The sequence below is a fragment of the Phascolarctos cinereus genome, unplaced genomic scaffold, assembly GCF_003287225.1.
Source record: "Phascolarctos cinereus isolate Bilbo 61053 unplaced genomic scaffold, phaCin_HiC Scaffold_726;HRSCAF=1367, whole genome shotgun sequence".
Classification (NCBI taxonomy): domain Eukaryota; kingdom Metazoa; phylum Chordata; class Mammalia; order Diprotodontia; family Phascolarctidae; genus Phascolarctos; species Phascolarctos cinereus.
This window is the reverse complement of record NW_027556098.1, coordinates 264,670,069-264,690,338: the sequence shown is the minus strand read 5'-3', so window position 1 is coordinate 264,690,338 and position 20,270 is coordinate 264,670,069. Positions and strand designations below refer to the sequence as shown.

General features: G+C 37.8%; 1 protein-coding gene across 2 annotated transcripts in view; it reads right to left on the bottom strand.

Moving 5' to 3' along the window:
- NCAPD3 (non-SMC condensin II complex subunit D3) overlaps window positions 1-20,270 on the bottom strand; it is a 106,608-nt gene that overhangs the window by 51,798 nt on the left and 34,540 nt on the right. For both annotated transcript variants that reach the window (XM_020968758.1, XM_020968757.2), the window contains exons 16-19: window positions 20,024-20,244; window positions 10,943-11,134; window positions 10,547-10,644; window positions 10,331-10,446 (exon numbers count right to left, since the gene is read on the bottom strand). In XM_020968758.1, the coding sequence (XP_020824417.1) occupies window positions 10,331-10,446; window positions 10,547-10,644; window positions 10,943-11,134; window positions 20,024-20,244 (627 nt within the window). The remainder of the gene's footprint in view (window positions 1-10,330; window positions 10,447-10,546; window positions 10,645-10,942; window positions 11,135-20,023; window positions 20,245-20,270) is intronic.

The following is a 20,270-nucleotide window of genomic DNA, read 5'->3' as shown; positions in this document are numbered from 1 at the left end:
TTCTCAGTCAAAAACCTGTCAAGGATAAAGACATACTTTTATTCAGTAATCTGGCTGTGGAAATTGGCTAAGTGACATTTATAAGGAATGGTCTATATTTGAACAGTTACTCTACCTCTTGACTTCCACACTTTAGTACAAGGTCAACACACACATATATGTAGAAAGAGGCTAGTGCTCTAAATTAGAATAAAGCCATTATAAGAAAAAGAATAGAGCTACTTCTTTGCCGCTTATGCTGCTTCCCCTTGAAGCCTGTAATGATCCAGACAAATGGTTCAATGGAAAGAGTGCTGGATTTGGAGTCAGAGGATCTGCCTTTGAGTCCCAGTTCTGCTATGTCCTGTGGGACCACAGGCAAATCTCATGGCTTCTCTGGGCCATCTGTAAAATGGGGGGATTGGCTGAGATGTCCGCTAAGGTCTCCCTGCCAGTTCTAGTTATGATCCTGTGATCTTTTGTATTCCTCCATCTCCACCCCATACCATCAACTCTATAGGCCAGAAGGAAAGAAATTACACAAATGTCTTTTGTAATTCATCCCATTTCTCACCAATATTATGATCAAACTGTTCTCCTTTAGTTTAACACAAATAGTTTTAAAATTATTTGAAAATTATTTCAACATTGTCATTTGGTTGTTCAGTCGTGTCTGACTCTTCATGACCCCATGGATCATAATGTCCAGGGGGTTTTCTTTCTTTTTTTTTTAATTTTAATTAGTTAATTAATTTTTAGTTTTCAACAATCACTTATGTAAGCTTTTGAGTTTTAAAATTTTTTCCCTCTCTTTCCTCGCCTCCCTCCCCAAGATGGTATGCACTCTGATATAGGCTATACATATACATTCCTATTAATCATATTTTCACATTAGTCATGTTGTAAAGAAGAATTAGAACCAATAGAAGGAACCACATGAAAGAAGAAACAAAACAAAACAGAAAAAAGTAAAGAGAAAATAGTATGCTTCAATCTGCATTCAAACTCCATATTTCTTTCTCTGGATGTGGACAGCATTTTCCATCATGAGACTTTTGGAGATGTCTTAGATCCTTGCATTGCTGAGAAGAGCTAAGTCTATCAAAGTCAGTCATCATACAACGTGGCTGTTACTATGTACAACATTCTCCTGATTTTGCTCACTTCACTCGGCATCAGTCATGGGGTTTTCTTGGCAGAGATACTGGAGTGATTTGCCAATTCTTTTACAAACTTATTTTACAGATGAGGAAACTGAGGCAAACAGGGTTAAATGACTTGCCCAGCATCGCACAGCTGGAAAGTGTCTGAGGCTAGATTTGAACTCAAATCCTGTGGACTCAAGGCTATCCACTGAGCCATCTAGCTGCCTCTTCAATGTTGTTACTTGCCTACAAAATGTTACCATTAACTTGTATGACCTGAGTCATAATATCAATTAGAAACTTAAGGCTTTCTGAAATCCATGCTTCTCCTCTACCTCTAAGACAAGGTAAAAATTAGCTGCATTAGACCTCTTCTCAATACAAGAACTGGGATCAAGTACTCTGGGTCAACCTACCATTCTTTACTTCTTTCTATTTCACTAATACATGTCAACTATTTTTTGTCATTTGTTTGATTAAGAAAATGTTCCTCATCTAAAATTTCTTTTAAAAATTTCTTGAAGAGACTGGAGAAAGCCAAACTAAAAACAACAGAAGAAATAAAAGAAAATACCAGCTAAAATTTATGTAGGAAATAACTCAGTACTTTCAACTAATTAGATTTCAAACTGTGTTATGTGTGAAACAGCAGTTATATTGTATTGATTACATGTTATTACAACTATATAATGGACCATGTCCAAAGAACAGATAAATAAATATAGCTCACAGTCATAAAACTGAAAGTGTTAACTGACATTCAATATAGGTTTAGGAGGACAGAATCTCTGAGACAGAAGGAGCTTCGAAGACCATCTTGTTGATATGTTATCTGATACAGGAATTCCCACTAAAATATCCTTTAGAGAAAGTCACCCAGACTCCACTGATGGCAAACTCACTATACTTCCCATTCCATTTTTGGATAGTTCTAAAAATTTGGAAGGTTTTCCAAATATTGTCAAAATCTCCACCATTTCTCAGCCCTAGTGCTACCTTCCAGAACCAAGTAGGTCAAAATGAATCTTTCTTCCACAAAACTATCTTTTAAGTATTTCACATCATTACAGAATCTTTGTATTAGTAGGAACCTCTGAAGTCATATAGTCTTACCCATAACGGAACAGTCTTCCCTGTCAAATCTTCTTTTCTCTAGGTTAAACCTCCTTAATCTGTTTTTTTTAATGCTTTATGATTATTGAGTGGGTGTCTATCAAATGGGGAATGGATGAACAAGTTGTGGTATATGACTGTAATGGAATACTATCCTGCTATGAAAATGATGACTGGACAATTTCAGAAAAACATGGAAAGACTCATACAAACAGATGCAAAGTGAAGTGACCAGAACCAGGAGAACATTATACACAATAACAGCGATATTGTATGATGATCAACTGTGAATGACTTAGCTATTCTCAGCAATATAATGATCTAAGACAATTCCAAAGAACTAACAATGAAAAATACTATCCACCTTCAGAGAACCGATGACATCTGAATGCAGATTGAAGCATATATTTTTCACTTTCTTTATCTTTCTCATATTGCCTTTTTTTTTCCTGGGGGGGGGTGGGGCGAGGAGTCCTGTCTTCTTTGACAACATAACTAATATGGAAATATATTTTGCATGATTGAACATGTATAATCTATATACAATTGCTTACGTGTCTCAGGGAAGAGGGAAGGAGAGAACACAAAATTTTAAAAAATTAATGTTAAAAATTGTTTTTATATGTAATAGCTGGAAAAATAAAATATTATTTTAAAAAATGTTTAATGCTTTTTCAATTTTTTAAAAATTACTGTCACATGTAATAACTTCTCTACTCTCCCAAAATGAATCATTAAGATGAGAAACCAACATGAGACAGAAAATCTCTTATTCTGTACCTGCAGTCTATCATTTTTATCTTTTTAACTTCAAATTTTTTTATGTTTTGAACTTAAACCTCAAAAACGGACATTTCCATACACAAAGAGGATTCTGTATAAAACCAGGAATCTCTATCATATAACGCATGTAATTATACACATTATTTTCAAAACTGTCCTACTTACCTTGTTTCCTTCTGAATTTCTCCTATTCTCATCTATGCATTAAAAAAAAGTTTCAGTGGCCTTCTTCTTCTTCTTCTTCTTCTTCTTTTTTTGGGCATCACTACTGCTAAATAGGGCAGTTGGTGGTATTACGGATAGAATGCCAGATCTGGAGTCAGGAAGTCTCACCTTCCTAAGTTCAAAATTAGTCTCAGGTACTTACTAGCTACGTGAACCTGGGCTAGTCACTTAACATTGTTTGCTTAAGCTTCCTCATCTGTAACATGAGCTAAAGAATAAAATGGCAAACTACTTCAGTATTTTTGCCAAGAAACTCCAAATGGGGTCACAAAGAGTCAGACACAGCTGAAAAACTGGTTGAAATTGCCAAATAGTGACTCCTCCTTGCTCCCCTGCCCCAATTAAAAACCAAAAAGGGAGGTGGAGAGTGTGAACCTCTTGCAAAAAATTCAAAAAAGCAAGAAAAATTGATTCACAGAGTATCCACGTCTAAAAATGTATGCTTCTTTCTTCACTTTTGTACTTAGGACTGGATACAAAATTCCAGATATGGTTTGTCCATGGCCAAATAGTGTCGGACTATCCATTTTCCTTATTCTATTCATGATACTTCTATTAATACAGTTTACAATTTCATCTGGGGTTTTGTTGTTGTTTTGACAGCCCAATCACACTCTTGACATATATTCAGATTGCAGTTCAGTAAAACTTTCCAGTTTTGGAGGCACAGCCAAGATGACAGAGAAAAGGCAGGGACTAGTCTGTGCTCTCCCAAATTCTCCTCTAAAGAACTTTAAATAATGCTCAAAATGAATTCTAGAGCGAAACCTACAAAAGGACGGGTGAAACAATTTTCCAGCCCAAGACAATTCAGGTCAGCAGGAAAGGTCTATCACACAGTGGGTGAGTGAGGAGCACAGTCCAGCACAGGCAATACCCAGTCAAGCCAGCAGAAGGCCTTCGGGACAACTGAATCAGTAGCAGCAGCTTCCAGAGCTCTCAACACACAAAAGGTAAAACGGATAGGGCAATTACAGGAGTCCCTTTGGGCACTGGGTGCAAGACTCTATTGCATTGCCCATATACAGATTCTAGTTGCAGTCCCAGGGCAAGGAGGTACACCAGCACACCGGAGCTTAAAGCCACAGAGAAGCAAGGATCTGTGATCACAGTGCTAGGAGAGAAAAGAATGCTTGTGGCTGCTGACAGACCAGAGCACAGGCCAGGAGAGCAGGCCAAGAAATAATAAAACAAAATCAAAAGAATGAAAAAAATAAAAGAAAATGTAAAATATCTCACTGGAAAAACAACTGGCCTGGAAAATACATCCAGGAGAAATAATTTAAGAATTACTGGACTACCAGAAAGCTGTGATCAAAAGAAGAGCCTAGACATAATCTTTCAAGAAATTATCAAACTACCCTGATATTCTAGAACCAGAGGGTAAAACAGAAATTGAAAAAAAAATTCATCAACTATCTCTTGAAAGAGTTCCCAAAATAAAAACTCCCTGGAAAATTATAGCCACATTCCAGAGTTCCCTGGTCAAGGAGAAAATATTGCAAGCAGCCAGAAAGAAACAATTCAAATATCACGGAGCCACAGTCAGGAAAACACAAGATTTAGCAGCTTCTATATGAAAGTATCTGAGGACCTGGAATATATTTCCAGAAGGCAAAGGAAAACAACTAAGAGCACCTACCCAACAAAACTGAGTATAATCCTTCAGGAGAAAAAAAATGGACATTCAATGAAATACAATTTTCAAATATTCCTGATTAAAGGCCAGAGCTGAATAGAAAGTTCAACTTTCAAGCACACAACTCAAAAGAAGCATAAAAAGGTAAACAGGGAAAGAGTAATCATAAAGGATTCAATAAGGTTAAAATGTTTACATCCCTACATGGGAAGATGATACTTGTAAATTCTAAGAACTTTATAACTATTATCACTATTAGTTAGAAGGAGTATACATAGATAGAGGGCATGAATATGAGCTGAATATGATGGGATGATAGCTAAAAAAAAATAAAATTAAGGGGTGAGACAGAGGTATGCACTGGGAGAAGGAGAAAGGGAGAAAGTAGAACATAAAAGAGGCATGAAAGAACTTTTACAATGGAGGGGAAGATGGGGAAGGTGGGGGTTAGTGTTCAAACATTACTCTTATCAGAACTGGCTCAAGGAGGAAATAACATACACAATTAGGTATGGAAATCTATTTTACTCTACAAAAAAGGGGATAAGAGAAGGGGCTGGGGGTGGATCTGGTAGAAAGGAGAGCAGACTGGGAGAGGAAGTAGTGAGAAGCAAAACATTTTTTAGGATGAACAGGGTGAACAGAGTGGGGAAATAGGATAGAGGGAAATACACAGTGATCATAACTGTGAAAAAATTTTTACTGCAAGGTTCTCTGATAAAGGCCTCATTTCTCAAATATATAGAGAACGGAGTCAAATTTCTAAAAATAAGAGCCACTCCCCAATTGAAAAATGGTGAAAGACTACGAAGAGGCAATTTTCACATGAAGTAATCAAAGCTATCTAGAGTCATATGAAAAAATGCTCTAAGTCACTACTGATTAGAGAAGTGCAAATTAAAATAACTCTGAGGTACCACCTCACACCAATAAGATGGGCTAATATGAGAGAAAAGGAAAATGGCAAATGTTGGAGGGGACGTGGAAAAGGTGAGATACTAATGCTCTGGTGGTAGAGTTGTGATTCAAACATTCTGCAGTGCAGTATGGAATTATGCCAAAAGGGCTATAAAACTATGCATACCTTTTGACGCAGCAATACCACTATTAGTTCTGCATCCCAAAAAGATTTTTTAAAAAAGGAAAAAAGACCTATATGTATGAAAATACTTATAGCAACTCTTTTTGTGGTGGCAAAGAATAGAAATTGAAGGGACGCCCACCAGCTATGGAATTGCTGAACAAGTTATGGTATATGATTGTGATTGAGTGCTATTGTGCTATAAGAAATGATGAGTAGGATGCTCTCAGAAAAACCTGGTAAGACTTACATGAACTGATGCGAAGTAAAAAACCAGGAAAACATTGTACACAGTAACAACAATATTATACAATGAATGACTTAGCTATTCTTAGCAATACAATGATCCAATACAATTCCGAAGGACTTATAATGAAAAATGCTATGCATCTCCAGAGAAAAAACTGATGGAATCTGAATGCAGATCGATGTATATCTTTTTTTTTTACTTTCTTCATTTTTCTTTTTTCTTTTTGGTCTGTGTTTTCCTTTACAACGCAACAAATATGGAAATGTTTTGCATGACTGAACATGTATAACCTATATAAAATTTTGTGCCTTCTCAATGAGGGGGGAGGGGAAAGATGGAGGGATAGAATCTGGAACTCAAAATTCTAAAAAACAAAGTTAAAAATTGTTTTTACATGTAATTGGGGAAAGTAAATTAAATGAAGATGGAAAAAAAACCCACAAAAGTTCTCAATTTGTTTTCACATGAAATGCGAACAGGTGGGCGGAGCCAAGATGGCAAAGTAAAAGCAGTGACTTGCTTGAGCTCTCCCCCAAACCCCTCCAAATACCTGTAAAAAAAAGGCTCTAAACAAATTCTAGAGCAGCAGAACCCACAAAAAGACAGAGCGAAACAAATTCCCAAGCCAACGTGGACATTTGATTAGAAAAGTCTATCATGCCAGGCTGGGAGAGAAACGCAGTTCAGGAGGGGCACATGGGCAAAACAGGCCTCAGAGGACTGAATCACGGACAGCTGTGGCAATTTCCAGACTTCTCAACCCCAAATGCCAAAGACAACTTAGAAGGTCAGTAGGAAAAGCCTGTAACCCTGGTAAGAGAGAAGCTCGCCCCACCCTAGTCCCAGTGCAGCCCCAGACTGGCAACTGCTTCCAAAGCTTCTGGCCCTCAGACTGAGGGGGAATTGAGTGGCTGATCTGAAGGGGATTGCAAGGATCTTTTTGCTGTTGCTGAGGCAGGATTCTCTTGCTTTGCCTGTGCTTGGATCTGGGTCATAGTTCTGGGTGGTGGTCCTGGGACAAGAAAGAGTGCTGGTGTTGGGGAGCTTGTGCCAGTTCCAAGGTAGAAAACAATGTTTGTGGTCACTCACAGACTAGAGCACAGGCCAGGAAAGGAGTAAATACCTCTCCCTTGATCATACCACCCTGCAAGAATGGAAAACTTACAAGGTCCCTGGAAGTATCTCTGAAAACAGCTACACAAAACCACTGAAGCTTGGGACAGTACATTCTCCACACTGGAAGCAGACCCCTACCTTAACAAAGAGTTTAAAACTCAAATAATTGGCTGGGATCATAAGCAAACTGGGGCAAAAAAAAGTCAGACCACAGAATCTTTCTTTGGTGACAAAGAAGATCAAAACATACAACCAGAAGACAACAAAGTCAAAGATCCTACATCCAAAGCCTCCGAGAAAAATACGAATTGGTCTCAGTTCATGGAAGAGCTCAAAAAGGATTTTGTGAAGCAAGTAAGAGAAGTAGAGGAAAAACTGGGAAGAGAAATGAGAGTGATGCAAGCAAATCATGAAAAACTAGTCAACAGCTTGCTAAAGGAGACCCCAAAAAATACTGAAGAAAATAACACCTTAAAAAATAGCCTAACCCAAATGGCAAAAGAGGTCCAAAAAGCCAATGAGGAGAAGAATGCCTTAAAAAGCAGAACTGGCCAAATAAACGAAATGCTAACAACATACCCCTTTTCCCTGTTATATTTGTAAAACTGATTTTTTCCAACTCAAATTCTGACCTTCGGCATTTATCCATATTAAATTCCACCCTATTAGATTTAGCCCTTTTGCTCCAGCCAACTGAAATCTTTAGATCCTCATTCTGCTATCCATTGTCTTAGAAATTTCTCACAGCCTTCTGGCCAGAAAATTTGATAAGCATACCATCTGACCTGTTCATTTGAGATTTACAGAAATAGTTCACTATGTCATTCTCATTTTCCTGTGGTATAAGCTATTTCCTCCAATTGTCCTAGTGAAGGCTACATAAATTGAAGTTTATGCTCTACCTCACTCATTGGCTTTCATTGTTTTTAGTTTTAATCATGATCTACCCTATTCCCCACAATATTATTTGCCCCAGGAATAATAAATGCTGTGATACTTTTTTGCCCAGAGCATGGACATGGTGAGAAGACCATAGATCTTAAGATGAAAGGGACCTGAGAGGCCACTAGGTTCAACCTCCTTGCTTTACTGATGAGGAAACTGAGGCCTAAGGATATTAAGTGACCTGCCCAAGTTCCCACAGGTAGTATCAGAGGTGGAGTAATAACCCAAGCCCTCCAACTCCAGCATCAGTACTCTTTCCTCTGTCCGTTTGCTATCATGCTGCCTCCTAGGTAAAAGATGTCAAGAATAAAATCCAAATAGACTACTAATGAAGGTAAAGGGAGGGTATGATTTCAAGCTACCAAAGAAATGCAATAGGAACATGCAGAGATCAAATCACACAAGGGGATCTTAGAGGCTCAAGCTGAAGAGATCTTAAGAGTACAAAGTGACCTGTCACATCCTAGCCGTCTCTTTAGACTGTACTATTTACCTCAAGAGGTTGTTTTTAGAAAAGTGCCTTACAAACCTGATAATGCTATAATAAATGTTATTTAACAATAATGTTAACGATATTATAAATGATAATACTAGCACTGTTAAATATAGCTGAGACAAAAACAAAGTAAGGATGGGAAAGGGTTATTTACAAGTTTTTTGAAAGGAGGGCCACTACCTCATCTTCACATCTCTCACAGTGCCTAGCACAGGGTATTTTAGGAATGCGATAAGTGAGAAAGTACGTAAAGAAATTTGGTACTGTCAATGAGTCCATCTACTGAAGATACTGGAGGTGCAAGAGACACATATGATTCACAAAACCTCATAGTTGAAAGGGACCTGAAAGATCATCCAATCAATCAACAAGCATTTACTAAGCGTTTACTATGTGCCAGACACTGTGCTAGGTACAGGGGGTACAAAGACAAAAATGAAACAGTCCTTGCCCTCAAGGAGTTTATATCCTATCAGGGGAGATGGCATGTATATATGTAAGCATGCACAAAATATTTACCAAAAAAAACCAAGGTCAATTTTGGGAGGGGAGGCACTAACAGCTAGGGGAGGGAGGGTGTAGAATCAGCAAAGATTTCGTGTGGAATATGAGCTTGATGGAGCTCTAAAGAGGCAGAGGTGTGAAGAGTGGACCTTCCAAGGATGTCAGGTGGCCAATGGAAATGCACAGAGACAAGAAATGGAATATCACTTGAGAAGGATGGCATTTACACCGGTTTGACTGGACTGCGGATTAAGGGAATGAAAGCAATGTACAATCAGACTGGCAAAGCAGCTTGAAGTCAAACTGGGGAGGACTTGAAATGTCAAACAGAAATGCTTAAATTTGATCCTAGAGATAGGAAGCCATTGAATTTTATTGATTAGGGAAGTAACACAATCAGACTTGCGCTTTAGAAGAATCACTTTAATTCACATAGGTGAATTAGAAAGGGCAGAAACTTCAGCAAACTAACCAATTATGAGGCTCCTACAATAACCCAGGAGAGATATAATGGGAATTTAGAATAGAGTGGGGATCATGTGAGTAGAAAGTAAAAAGAAGAGGTCAGATGGGAGAAATATTGTGGTGGTAGAAATTATAAAGATTTGGCAACTGAGTGGTCATGTGGAATGTGGAATGGGGTTGAAGGAAGAGTCACAAAAGCCAGGAACCAGGTGACTGACAGGATATTAGAAACCTCAACAGAAATCTGAAAGTTCAGAAAAAAGGGGCAAATTTGGAAGGGAAAGATGAGTTATTTAGGAAACACTGGCACACCTTAATAAAAACACAGAAAGAGGGAGCAGCTAGATGGCACAGTGGACAGAACACTGGCCCTGGATTCAGGAAGACCTGAGTTCAAATCTGACCTCAATACTCGACACTTACTAGCTGTGTGACCCTAGGCAAGTCACTTCACCCACTGCATCACCAAAAAACAAAACAAAAAAACCAAACGAACAAAAAAAAAGAAATATTTTCTAGAGTCAAAATGACCCCTTAGCCAAACGGGGAACACTGATTTAACAAAGTGGAGGGTCAAACATGACCTTACCTGTTCCTCCTCAGTTGTCTCTACAAATGCATGACAGAGTTTTTGCAGAACATCAACAGCTGAACTAATCACCTCTGGAGGCCACTGAAACTCTCTCAGCTTACATTTGATTACATCTGAAAAGGAGATCAAACCACTTGAAATTTCAGTTTGGAAAAATACAACTAAATTGAGAAGCCAAATGTTTTTTCTCAACAAGACTCCAGACACACTTACCAGTCAGCTCTTCCTGGGTACTCCTAGGCAGGTGCTTTGAAATATGCCCAATCACACACAGAATATGTCCTGTAGTGACAGAACTGGTATTCTGTTGCCTAGAGGATGGTAAAAGACAAAACAGCTACATGAAACTAGACAAGGACACTGTTAAAAAGAACAGTATCATTCCCTCTGTTATTACTGATGCTAGAAGTAAGTCATATTGTAGGAAATTCTAAAGGGATTAATGTACTAGAAAATGGTGTTTTAAAGCATTAATTTTCACAACAGAATTTAAATAAAGTGTTTTGAATCTTAGTATCTATGAAACAGCAAACTCCCTGTATTGGAGGAAGACATTGGCTTGGATTTGTTTTCAGCACCAATCAATAACTAGATTAAGAGCATACACACCCACTGATTCTCTCCCAGGATTCAATTATTTTGGTGTAATCCAGTTTAGGTGATGAGCAAGCAACCTTTGAAAGCAACATCCAGGCTGGTGCTGAGTGTTCCGTTTCACAATGGGATATCACATTATTTATAAAAGTAGATGAGAATTTCTCTCTCTTAGACCACATGTGAAAAGCCTTATTTAAATAACGGCTGGTAAAAAGAAGAGAAAGTATTATTAAATTTATAAATACCACACATATGCTCAGACTAGGAGTTAAAGGATATTCCAGCTGGATTAGGTTTTGGTAGCATACAAAATAACTGTACAGAAAGAGATAATGGCTAATGGCTTATAAAAGATCAAAAGAGATCCCTTCTAATTTTATTACACAAAATAAATTGGATTTCTCACCATATACCCATTCCAGTTTATTTACCCACCCACAATCTAGCCAGGAAGCTTTTGTCTCTAAAGCAAAACAAAAGAAAACAAAACTATCACTGCCCCCCACCTCCCTCCCTTCCTCCCTCCCTCCCTCCCTCTCCCTCTCCCTCTCTCTCCCTCTCTCTCTCTCTCTCTCTCTCTCTCTCTCTCTCTCTCTCTCTCTCTCTCTCTCTCTCTCTCGACACTTGTCTGGTCTGAGGCCGGATTTGAACTCTGGTCCTCCTGACTTCAGGGCTGGTGCTCTATCCACTGTGCTACCTAGCTGCTCCCAAAACACCTCTCTCTTAGAAAGATGCAGGACAGGTCACATAAGCCCAGGTCCAGCAGGCTTATGATCACAGAATAGAATCCCCCCCTTTCAAAAAATGATAATACGTAAAAAATGCTACTGATTTATTCAGTATCAAAGTACTGATGTTATGTCTGTCATTTTTAAACTACCTCTTCTTTTGCTCCTTCCCACAGCATTTTGGGGGGAAAAAAGCAAAACGAGGTCAAATTAATCACAGGACAAATACCATATTGTACATTTCAGTGAAGAGGAATGTATAGTGCTAACTATAAATAAGCAAGTAGTTGTTTTCTCATCTGATTACTTGCTATTTGGGGCTGCTGGTAACATAAGAAACATACAATTAATGTGGCTTTTCTCATTTTAAAAATTGAAATTATTATAGTATGCAGAAAAGAGGCAACTATAATAAGATAAGCAATACACAACATAATGAATATAAAATACGTACACACATTTATAGTAGTAACATTATAAAAATAAGCTATTCGTTAAAATTATCCATAGATATCTCATGAAATTCAGAAAACTCACAATACTCTCTTGCCTGTCACTATAATAATAACATTATATAATTATCAAATCAAAGATTAAAGATGCACTAAAAAATATTATCCTCCCTTCCATCCCCTTTGATGGTAGAAACTGAACTACAAAAGCTACTAACTTGTCCAAAATTAATATTTAAAACTTTGGAATTCCAATCCTGTTAACAGATACTGTATTTCCTTATGAAAAAGAAAGCTATTAAAAACTGCCTGAAATTATGCCATAATACATTCTTTCTCTATTGACCACTTCCTTATCTTTCACAATTTGACATCTACTGCTGTTCTCCCTTAGGTCCCAGCAAATAAGTTACCTAATCCATTTTGACTTGACTCCATTCTGGAAGCCATCTTTAGCCAATAAATGTCGTCCTCATCAACATCCTAAAATCTTTCTGTGCATTAATGTTATCTCAGCATGCTCAAAGTCTAACTCTGAATCACTTACAACTTGGCTTTCTAAATTTCTACTACATAACAGCAGAGGTTTACTGCAGAAAGTAATGGAACAATATTGATCTGGACAAATTCATGTTAAATTCAACCAAGTCCTCCAAGCTATAATTGGGCTAGACCACTCCCCACAACTTTTCAAACATTCCCATCCTCCTCAAGTCTTCCAGCCCTTTAATGGTTGCCCATTGCTTTAAAAAGGGGTCCTTATGCCTCCTGTGTAGTGGATGATCTTGTCCCCTACTTTACTAAAAGAATCAAGACCAGATCAGATTTTCTCACCTTATTCTTCATAACTTTAAAAAATCTCTGTTTCTTTATCCATCCTCTCTCTGCTTTTAAGGTATCCTTCCACCTTCTTGGGGTTAAGCCCTCCAACCTGTGATGCCATTGAACAACACCTAACATTTCCCCTAGAATCTCCTCCTATCAATTTTTGCTATTTCTACTATCTTCAGCTTCTCCCTTTCTACTAGCTCCTCTCAGTTTTCCTTTCAATACAAACAAGATATCCCTTCCATGAAAATAAATCTTGACTTGATTCTATTACCTTTCCATTTACCATCTGATTTCTCATCTTCCTTCCTTTGCCAAATCCCTGGAATGTGTAACCTAAGCTTACTTCCTTTGCTTCTCTTTTAAATAACTTCTATTTTATTTTACTTTTTATTAATTAATTTATTTTTAGTTTTCAACAATCACTTCCATAAGGTTTTGAGTTTTAAATTTTCTCTCCCTCCATTCCCACCTCCTTCCCCAAAATGGCACACAATCTGATAAATACACAATCCTATTAAACATAATTTCACATTACTCATGTTGTAAAGAAGCATTAGAACCAACAGGAGGAACCATAAGAAAGAAGAAACAAAACAAAATAGAATAAAAAAAAAGAGCAAATAGTATGTTTCAATCTGCATTCAAATTCCATAGCTCTTTCTCTGAATGTGGATAGCATTTTCCATCATAAGACTTTTGGAAATGTCTTAGATCTTTGCATTGCTGAGAAGAGCTAAGTCTATCACACAACATGGCTATTACTATGTACAATGTTCTCCTGGTTCTGCTCACTTCACTCAGCATCAGTCCATACAAGTCTTTCCAGGTTTTTCTGAAGCTCATTTGCTCATCATTTCTCATAGCACAATAGTATTCCATTACATTTTATTTTACTTTTTAAAATTTAACTAGATGGCCTTACACACATAACACTTACTAGCTGTGTGACTGTGGGCAAGTCATTTAAGCCCAACTGCCTCGCCAAAAAAAAAAAATTAACTAGAATGTATTTTCTTTCCCTCCCACTCTTTGCTCAGTTCTTTACTTTTTCACTATCTACCCTCACCTTAATCTCCTGTAATCTGGATTCCTCCTTACCACCCTACTGAAAACATATTACAAAAGGCTCTCCTTGCCACCAAATTTAATTACTTTTACATATCCATCATCCTTGAGTTCTCTGAAGCATCTCACACTATTTCATCATTCATATACACACACCCCTCTTTTTTTATTGAAGCTTATCCCCCTTCGCTTTTGTAACAAAACATTTCTAAAGGTTTTCTCCCTGATGAGTCTTTTTGTCTGTTTTGCTGGTCCCTCTTCCTTCTCTTGTGCCCCAAATGAAGCTTCTAATTCAATCAAACTGTATACTTGTTTTCTCTACCTCTTTGGAGATCATAAACATGATAAGCTTCCTTGACTGCCTCCATCCCAGTACTCAAGCTGTTTCCCAAGCCTAGAATGCCTCGTCTATCCTATCTCTACCTAATACAATCCTATTTCCCCATTCTTCTAAGTCAATATCAAATGTTACCTCTTTTATGAAGTCACACTGATCACCCCAGCTGAAAGTGATATAGCATTCTCCTAAAATCCTACAGCATGTATTATATTTCTTTGTGTTCCCATAGCATCTTTTTTTTTTAAAGGCAATTGAGGGGGCAGCTAGGTAGCGCAGTGGATAGAGCTCCAGCCTTGAAGTCAGGAGGACCTGAGTTCAAATCCGGTCTCAGACACACAACACATACTAGCTGTGTGACCCTGGGCAAGTCACTTAACCCCAATTGTCCAGCAAAAAGCAAAAAAAAAAAAAGGCAATTGGGGTTAAGTGACTTGCCCAGGGTCACACAGCTAGCAAGTGTCAAGTGTTTGGTCTGAAGCCGGATTGGAACTCAGGTACACCTGGCTTCAGGGCCAGTGCTCTATCCACTGTGCCACCTAGCTGCCCCTTCCCACAGCATCTTTTACCTGTACTTTGCAGACAGTAGGTAAATCATAAATGATGACTAAATGCTGACATTGACAGCTGTGGAAACATCCTGGCACCAAGCACAGTTAAGTTCATAGCACCCACTGTGTGTCTACAACTGTAAGGATACGGCTTAGAGAAGACATGATTCCTGTTATCATGAAGCTCATCGGGGGCCAAAACATAAAGCCACATCTATAATGTCTAATATTATACAACAGATACATTAGAGCCACAAAAAAGAGTATAAAACACAAAATCAAAGAGAAAAAAGTTAGTCATAACAACGGGCAATCAGGAAAGGCTTGTTTTATGGAGGAAATGACATAAGTCATGACATTTGCACAGTCAGATTCTAATCCTAGAGCTCAGAGGCTGAGGAAGCCAAGCAGAGGCAAGAGAGAGAAGCAGGAAAGTTCAAGGGATGTGGCAGGGCAGGGAACACTCCACTCTGATGGAAGCAGCTTACAGTTCAGGGAAGGAAGTGACAGGGCTAAAGCCAGTATGGCATGGCAGTACAGACTCAGGACAACCTGAATTCTTTTATTCAATAGGCAATAAGGAACCACTAAAGACTTTTGAAAAGAGGCAGAACATCAGCATATTAATGCATGAGGAAAATTATCCTGGAGGAAGATACAGATGGATGGGAGATAGAAGACCTGTTAGGAGGCTATTATGACAGTCCAGGTTTTATGGTAATGAAGGAGTACATAAGGATAGTGTCAGTGAATACACACAGAAGACATATGTGAAAGAAGTTACAGTGGTGGAATTGATGGGTTTTAATAAATGATCAAAGGGTGTGAGGGAAGAAAAAAGAGATAATGCCAAGGTGTTAAACTGGAGAGATTAGGTTGAATGGCAGTGCCCCTGAGAGCAATATTAAGATATGGAGTAGATCTGGGGGAGAAACAATAAGCTTGCTTTTGAACATGTAGGGTCTGGAGTATAAACAGAACATCCAGGTGAAGATTTCTTGTAGGCATTAGGAAAGTAGATCATGAACATGAAAAAGATTAAATAGATTATAGAATTAGAAATTACTTGCCCAGAGGTATTGGCTGAAGCCATGGCAGGGCACAAGAATGCCAAGGTAAAGTGTCTAGGGCAAATATTTGGAGGATGCACATATTAATGGGTTGTGAAGAAGGTAAAGAGCCCATAAAGGAGGAGAAGAAGCAAAGGAGAGAAGCATCAATTAAGCATGGTATTTCTGAGGCTACAATGCTAAAGTCTATAAAATTCTTGACAATAAAATGAAGACCTCTCAGGCAAAAGTAGCATCTTTATCACTACTGACTCTCAAAGGCAAGACTTTCCAAAGAAAAAGGAAAATTGAAGAAGGAAGTATGATGGTTAAGAAGTTGGTGCATGACAATGGGATTTAGATTTATGGACCAAGCTGAAAATTTAAATAACCACATGCTTCATACCCTCCTCACCACTCTCCTGGATTATTAAGAAGTCTTGCAATTGATCTCCCTGTCAAGGGACTACCCTCTTTCCAATCTACTCTCCACGCAGATGTGAAATTGATATTCCTGATGCATGGAAGCTAAGCATGTCACTCCCTGCTGGAGAAAGCTTGACACAGCCTGTAGGATAAAAAATACAGTCTTCTATTTGACAATTAAATACCTTCTCAATCTGACTTCAACCTATCTTTTTTTGTTCTAATTTTTCTTTCTTAATGTGAACTTAATCATTGATAAACATCAACAATGCGCAAAAAAGGAGAAAAAAGAGCATTAACTGCACATGAAATGATACTGTGCTTTAAGAAATTACATACATGATGAATACAGAGAAGAATGGGAAGACTTAAATTAACTGATACAAAGTAACGGGTTTTCTGAGCTCTTTTCATCTCCTTGTGACAATTAATATACTTCTGTATGAAATTATTATAATGGTCATCAATGCTATTTCTATTCTTCATTTTCCATTTTTTTATTTTGAATTACTTGTACAAATAATTCAGGGGGAAACTGTTTTAACTGCATGTCATATTATTTTCTGATCATTCTTTTTTTCTTTAATTCAGGTCTTAGCAGTGACAAGTCAATGGCATGACAGTTGTAAACTGAGAGCTGATTTCAGGGAAAACTTTCGCACCAATAAGAAGTCTTTTCCTGTTCATTAAAATATAATCTGTCATTCTTTACAGCGTTACTGGTGTTCAGCATGTCTGGAGACTAAAATCTTTCTTTTTCTTTAAGTAAATGTTCATCATATAGAGGTGTAAGATTTCTATTTAATCCACAAATTTAGGACTTCCATCATTTCTTTTCTTTCTTTAAATATTTTAAAAAATTCTGGACTTGAACTTGTCCCCCAAAAAGGGCATTTCCAAACATATAGCAGAAAACAAAGAGGATTCTATATGAAACAGCGTATCTGCATTTCAAAACATTTTCTTTCGTGAAAATATATAATTCTACTTGTTACTCTGAATACTGTCCTACTTGTCTTGCTTCCTTCTGAACTCGGGTTCTCCTCTGTGCATTAAAAAAATTATTTCAATGGTCCTCTTTTTTTGGGAATCACTATTGCTAACCCTGTCTCCCTCTCAATTCCTTGCCCCAATTAAAAGCCAAAAGAATAAACACAAACAAAAAAAACCCTCTTGCAAAAAATTTACAACAGCAAGAAAAATCAATCCACAGAATGTCCACGTCCAAAAATATAGTGTCTAAGCTTTTTTTTTAAAATCTTGATATTTCAGAAACACAAAGATTCTTAAATTATCTCTCCTAGACTTTTTTCTAGTCAGGTATTTTTGATCTCAAATACTTTACATTTTTTTCTATTTATTTCAATTTTTAAAGTTTTATAACAATATTTCTTGCTGTCTCGCAAAATCACTGACTGCTTTTTAATCTAGTTTAGTTTTCAGGGAGTCCATTCTTAGGTAAGGTTTGCCACTTTCTCTAAGCTATTTAGTCTCCTTTCAAGTCTTTATTTTAGAGATTTTATTTCATTATCTATCTCTTGCTTCAGTTTTTCTAGCAATCCTTTTAGTTTCTTCTTGCAGTTATTATACAGTTAGATTTGTAATTTAAAAAAAATGCTGGCCAGTGTTTTCTTTGGTTTACTCATCTCTCCTCAAATTTATTTCCTGCACTGAGGATTTGTGCCAGCTCTAGGATCTGCACCCTGATATACTTTTGGGTGTGGTGGTTAACCCTAGTTAGTCTAGTTCTGGGTCCCCTGGATTCACTTTCCCCTTGTAGTTAGGATCCCCTGGACCTTTGAGAGTTTCAGACTGCTTTATCTTCAGGGCCATTTCTTGTGTCTCAGGATAGAGAACTAAGGAACTTAGATCCCAAGTCTGGTGTCCTAGACAGAGCACTATGGCACCATGGTTACTGCCCATTGCTGCTCCTCAAGGTTTCCAAAATCTCCATCCTAGGGCTTTCTGACTATCCTTGGACTTTTTCTGAGGAGCTTTCCTTGATGTCTCCAGACACAGTCTCTTGTAGGCTACAAGAATGCCATCTCTGGTCACACTAGCCTTTTACTTTGCTAGATGCGCTCCCTTTCCTATTACCTGTGGACTTCTGGCTGGAACTAACTTTGCTGTATTGGCTCTCTATTCTGTTACTTTTGGTTTTGTGAAAAAAGTTACTTACTCTAAATTTTTCATAAGACTTCTTGATTATTACTTCAGGGTTTTGTTGGAGTAGGTTATTCGCAAGCTGGGCAGTCTGCTTTCCATTTATGCACCCTATCAGTTAAAGGGCATTTAAGGGAAGTCTTCAGAAGAAAGGGCCACTGACTTTTAAGGCCTTCATGGCAGAAAGACAAGCTGTTCTGATATTCCAATTGGTCCTCCTCGGTCCTTTCCTCCTAAGCCATCTCCCAAATCACCTTATGGCATCTTAGACAGAGGGCAAAAAGTGGCCCTCTTGCATTTCTTTCTCCTCAACTATGATTTTCTACATATTTCTTTCTATCCTCACCTTTTCCTACCTTTGCACTGAAGTCATCAAATATCAGAGTGTTATGTTGGTTTACTTTGGAGGATCTTATCAATTTCTTTATAGAATTTCTCTATTTTGTCCTCAGCAACATTCTATAACAAGTCTTTCACAATCCCTATTACTGTTAGTGCTTTCTCTCCATTGACTATCTCCAACTGATCTTGTCTATATCTTACTTGTATATAGTTGCTTACATGTTGTCTCCATTAGACCATAGGTTCCTTGAGCACAAGGACTGTCTTCTGCTTTTCTTTGTCTTCTCAGCCCTCAGCACAGGACCTGGCACATAGCACACACTTAATAAACGCTTATTTACCTCCTGATGTTGGTGTGTAAAGCTGCAATTATATTCATAGTAGTTTTGTTTTTCAAATAGCAATAGTACTGCAATACATGATGACCAAATATCCCACGAAATAATGTATCTTCTAGCCACTCTGCCAGCTCTTTGCTTTGCTTTATTTCCCAAAATGACAGTGAAGCAAAAGTGTATGACTTCTATCCCTCTCTGGGTAAGTGGGCCATCAAAAAACTACTGCATGTAGAAATCAGAGGTGGATCCTAAAGATCTAGAACTAGACTACTGCTTAGAAAGAATGGAACAATAAATGACTGTGAGAGAAAGGCTTTTTTAGAGACTGGAAAGACCTTAGTCAGGTGGAAAGGGAGAGAATGAAGATATATGAAATAGGAATAACTGGCAGAGTATGGAACAGAAAATATGTCAAGGGGAGGAAGAGCATGAGGGGGCAGCAAAAAAGAATGGGTAAAAATGAATGAAATCAAAAGAATACATAAAAATAAGGGGAAAGAACCAGTTATCACAGTAAACTACAGTTTAAACAATATTGTAAAATGCTTTTAAAAACAGTCAACATAATACATGGAAAAGAACAAGTCAGGAATCCAAAACATTCTGCACTGGTAAAGTCTTTATGAAAGTACTATATCCATTAGTACAGTGTACATTTTAAGATGGCAAGAGGAAATTGAAAAAACTTCAAATGAAAGCAAAAAATGATTAAAAGGCCCATAAAAATTTAACTGTGACAAGAAGGTTTAAGGAATTAGAACTACAAAAATTCAAATGTCCTTCTTAAAGGAAAATGAGCTGTAAAACTAACCTCAGTTCCTGGCTTTCTGAAGTGAGAAGAGTAAGGAGATCCCATGCTAACATCTGGTTACCATCTTCACTTTGGAATTTAGTATAGTGCTTAATGTGTTGTAACACAAGCTGGTCAAGACACTCCAGAGCCTTCTCTTGCACAGTGCTTTCAGTGTCCATCACAACTGGGATGATTCCAGTCAGCCAGGCTTTCTGTATCAAGACACTTCTGCGCTGAGCCTTAAAGAAAAGGGGAAGCAAAGGGA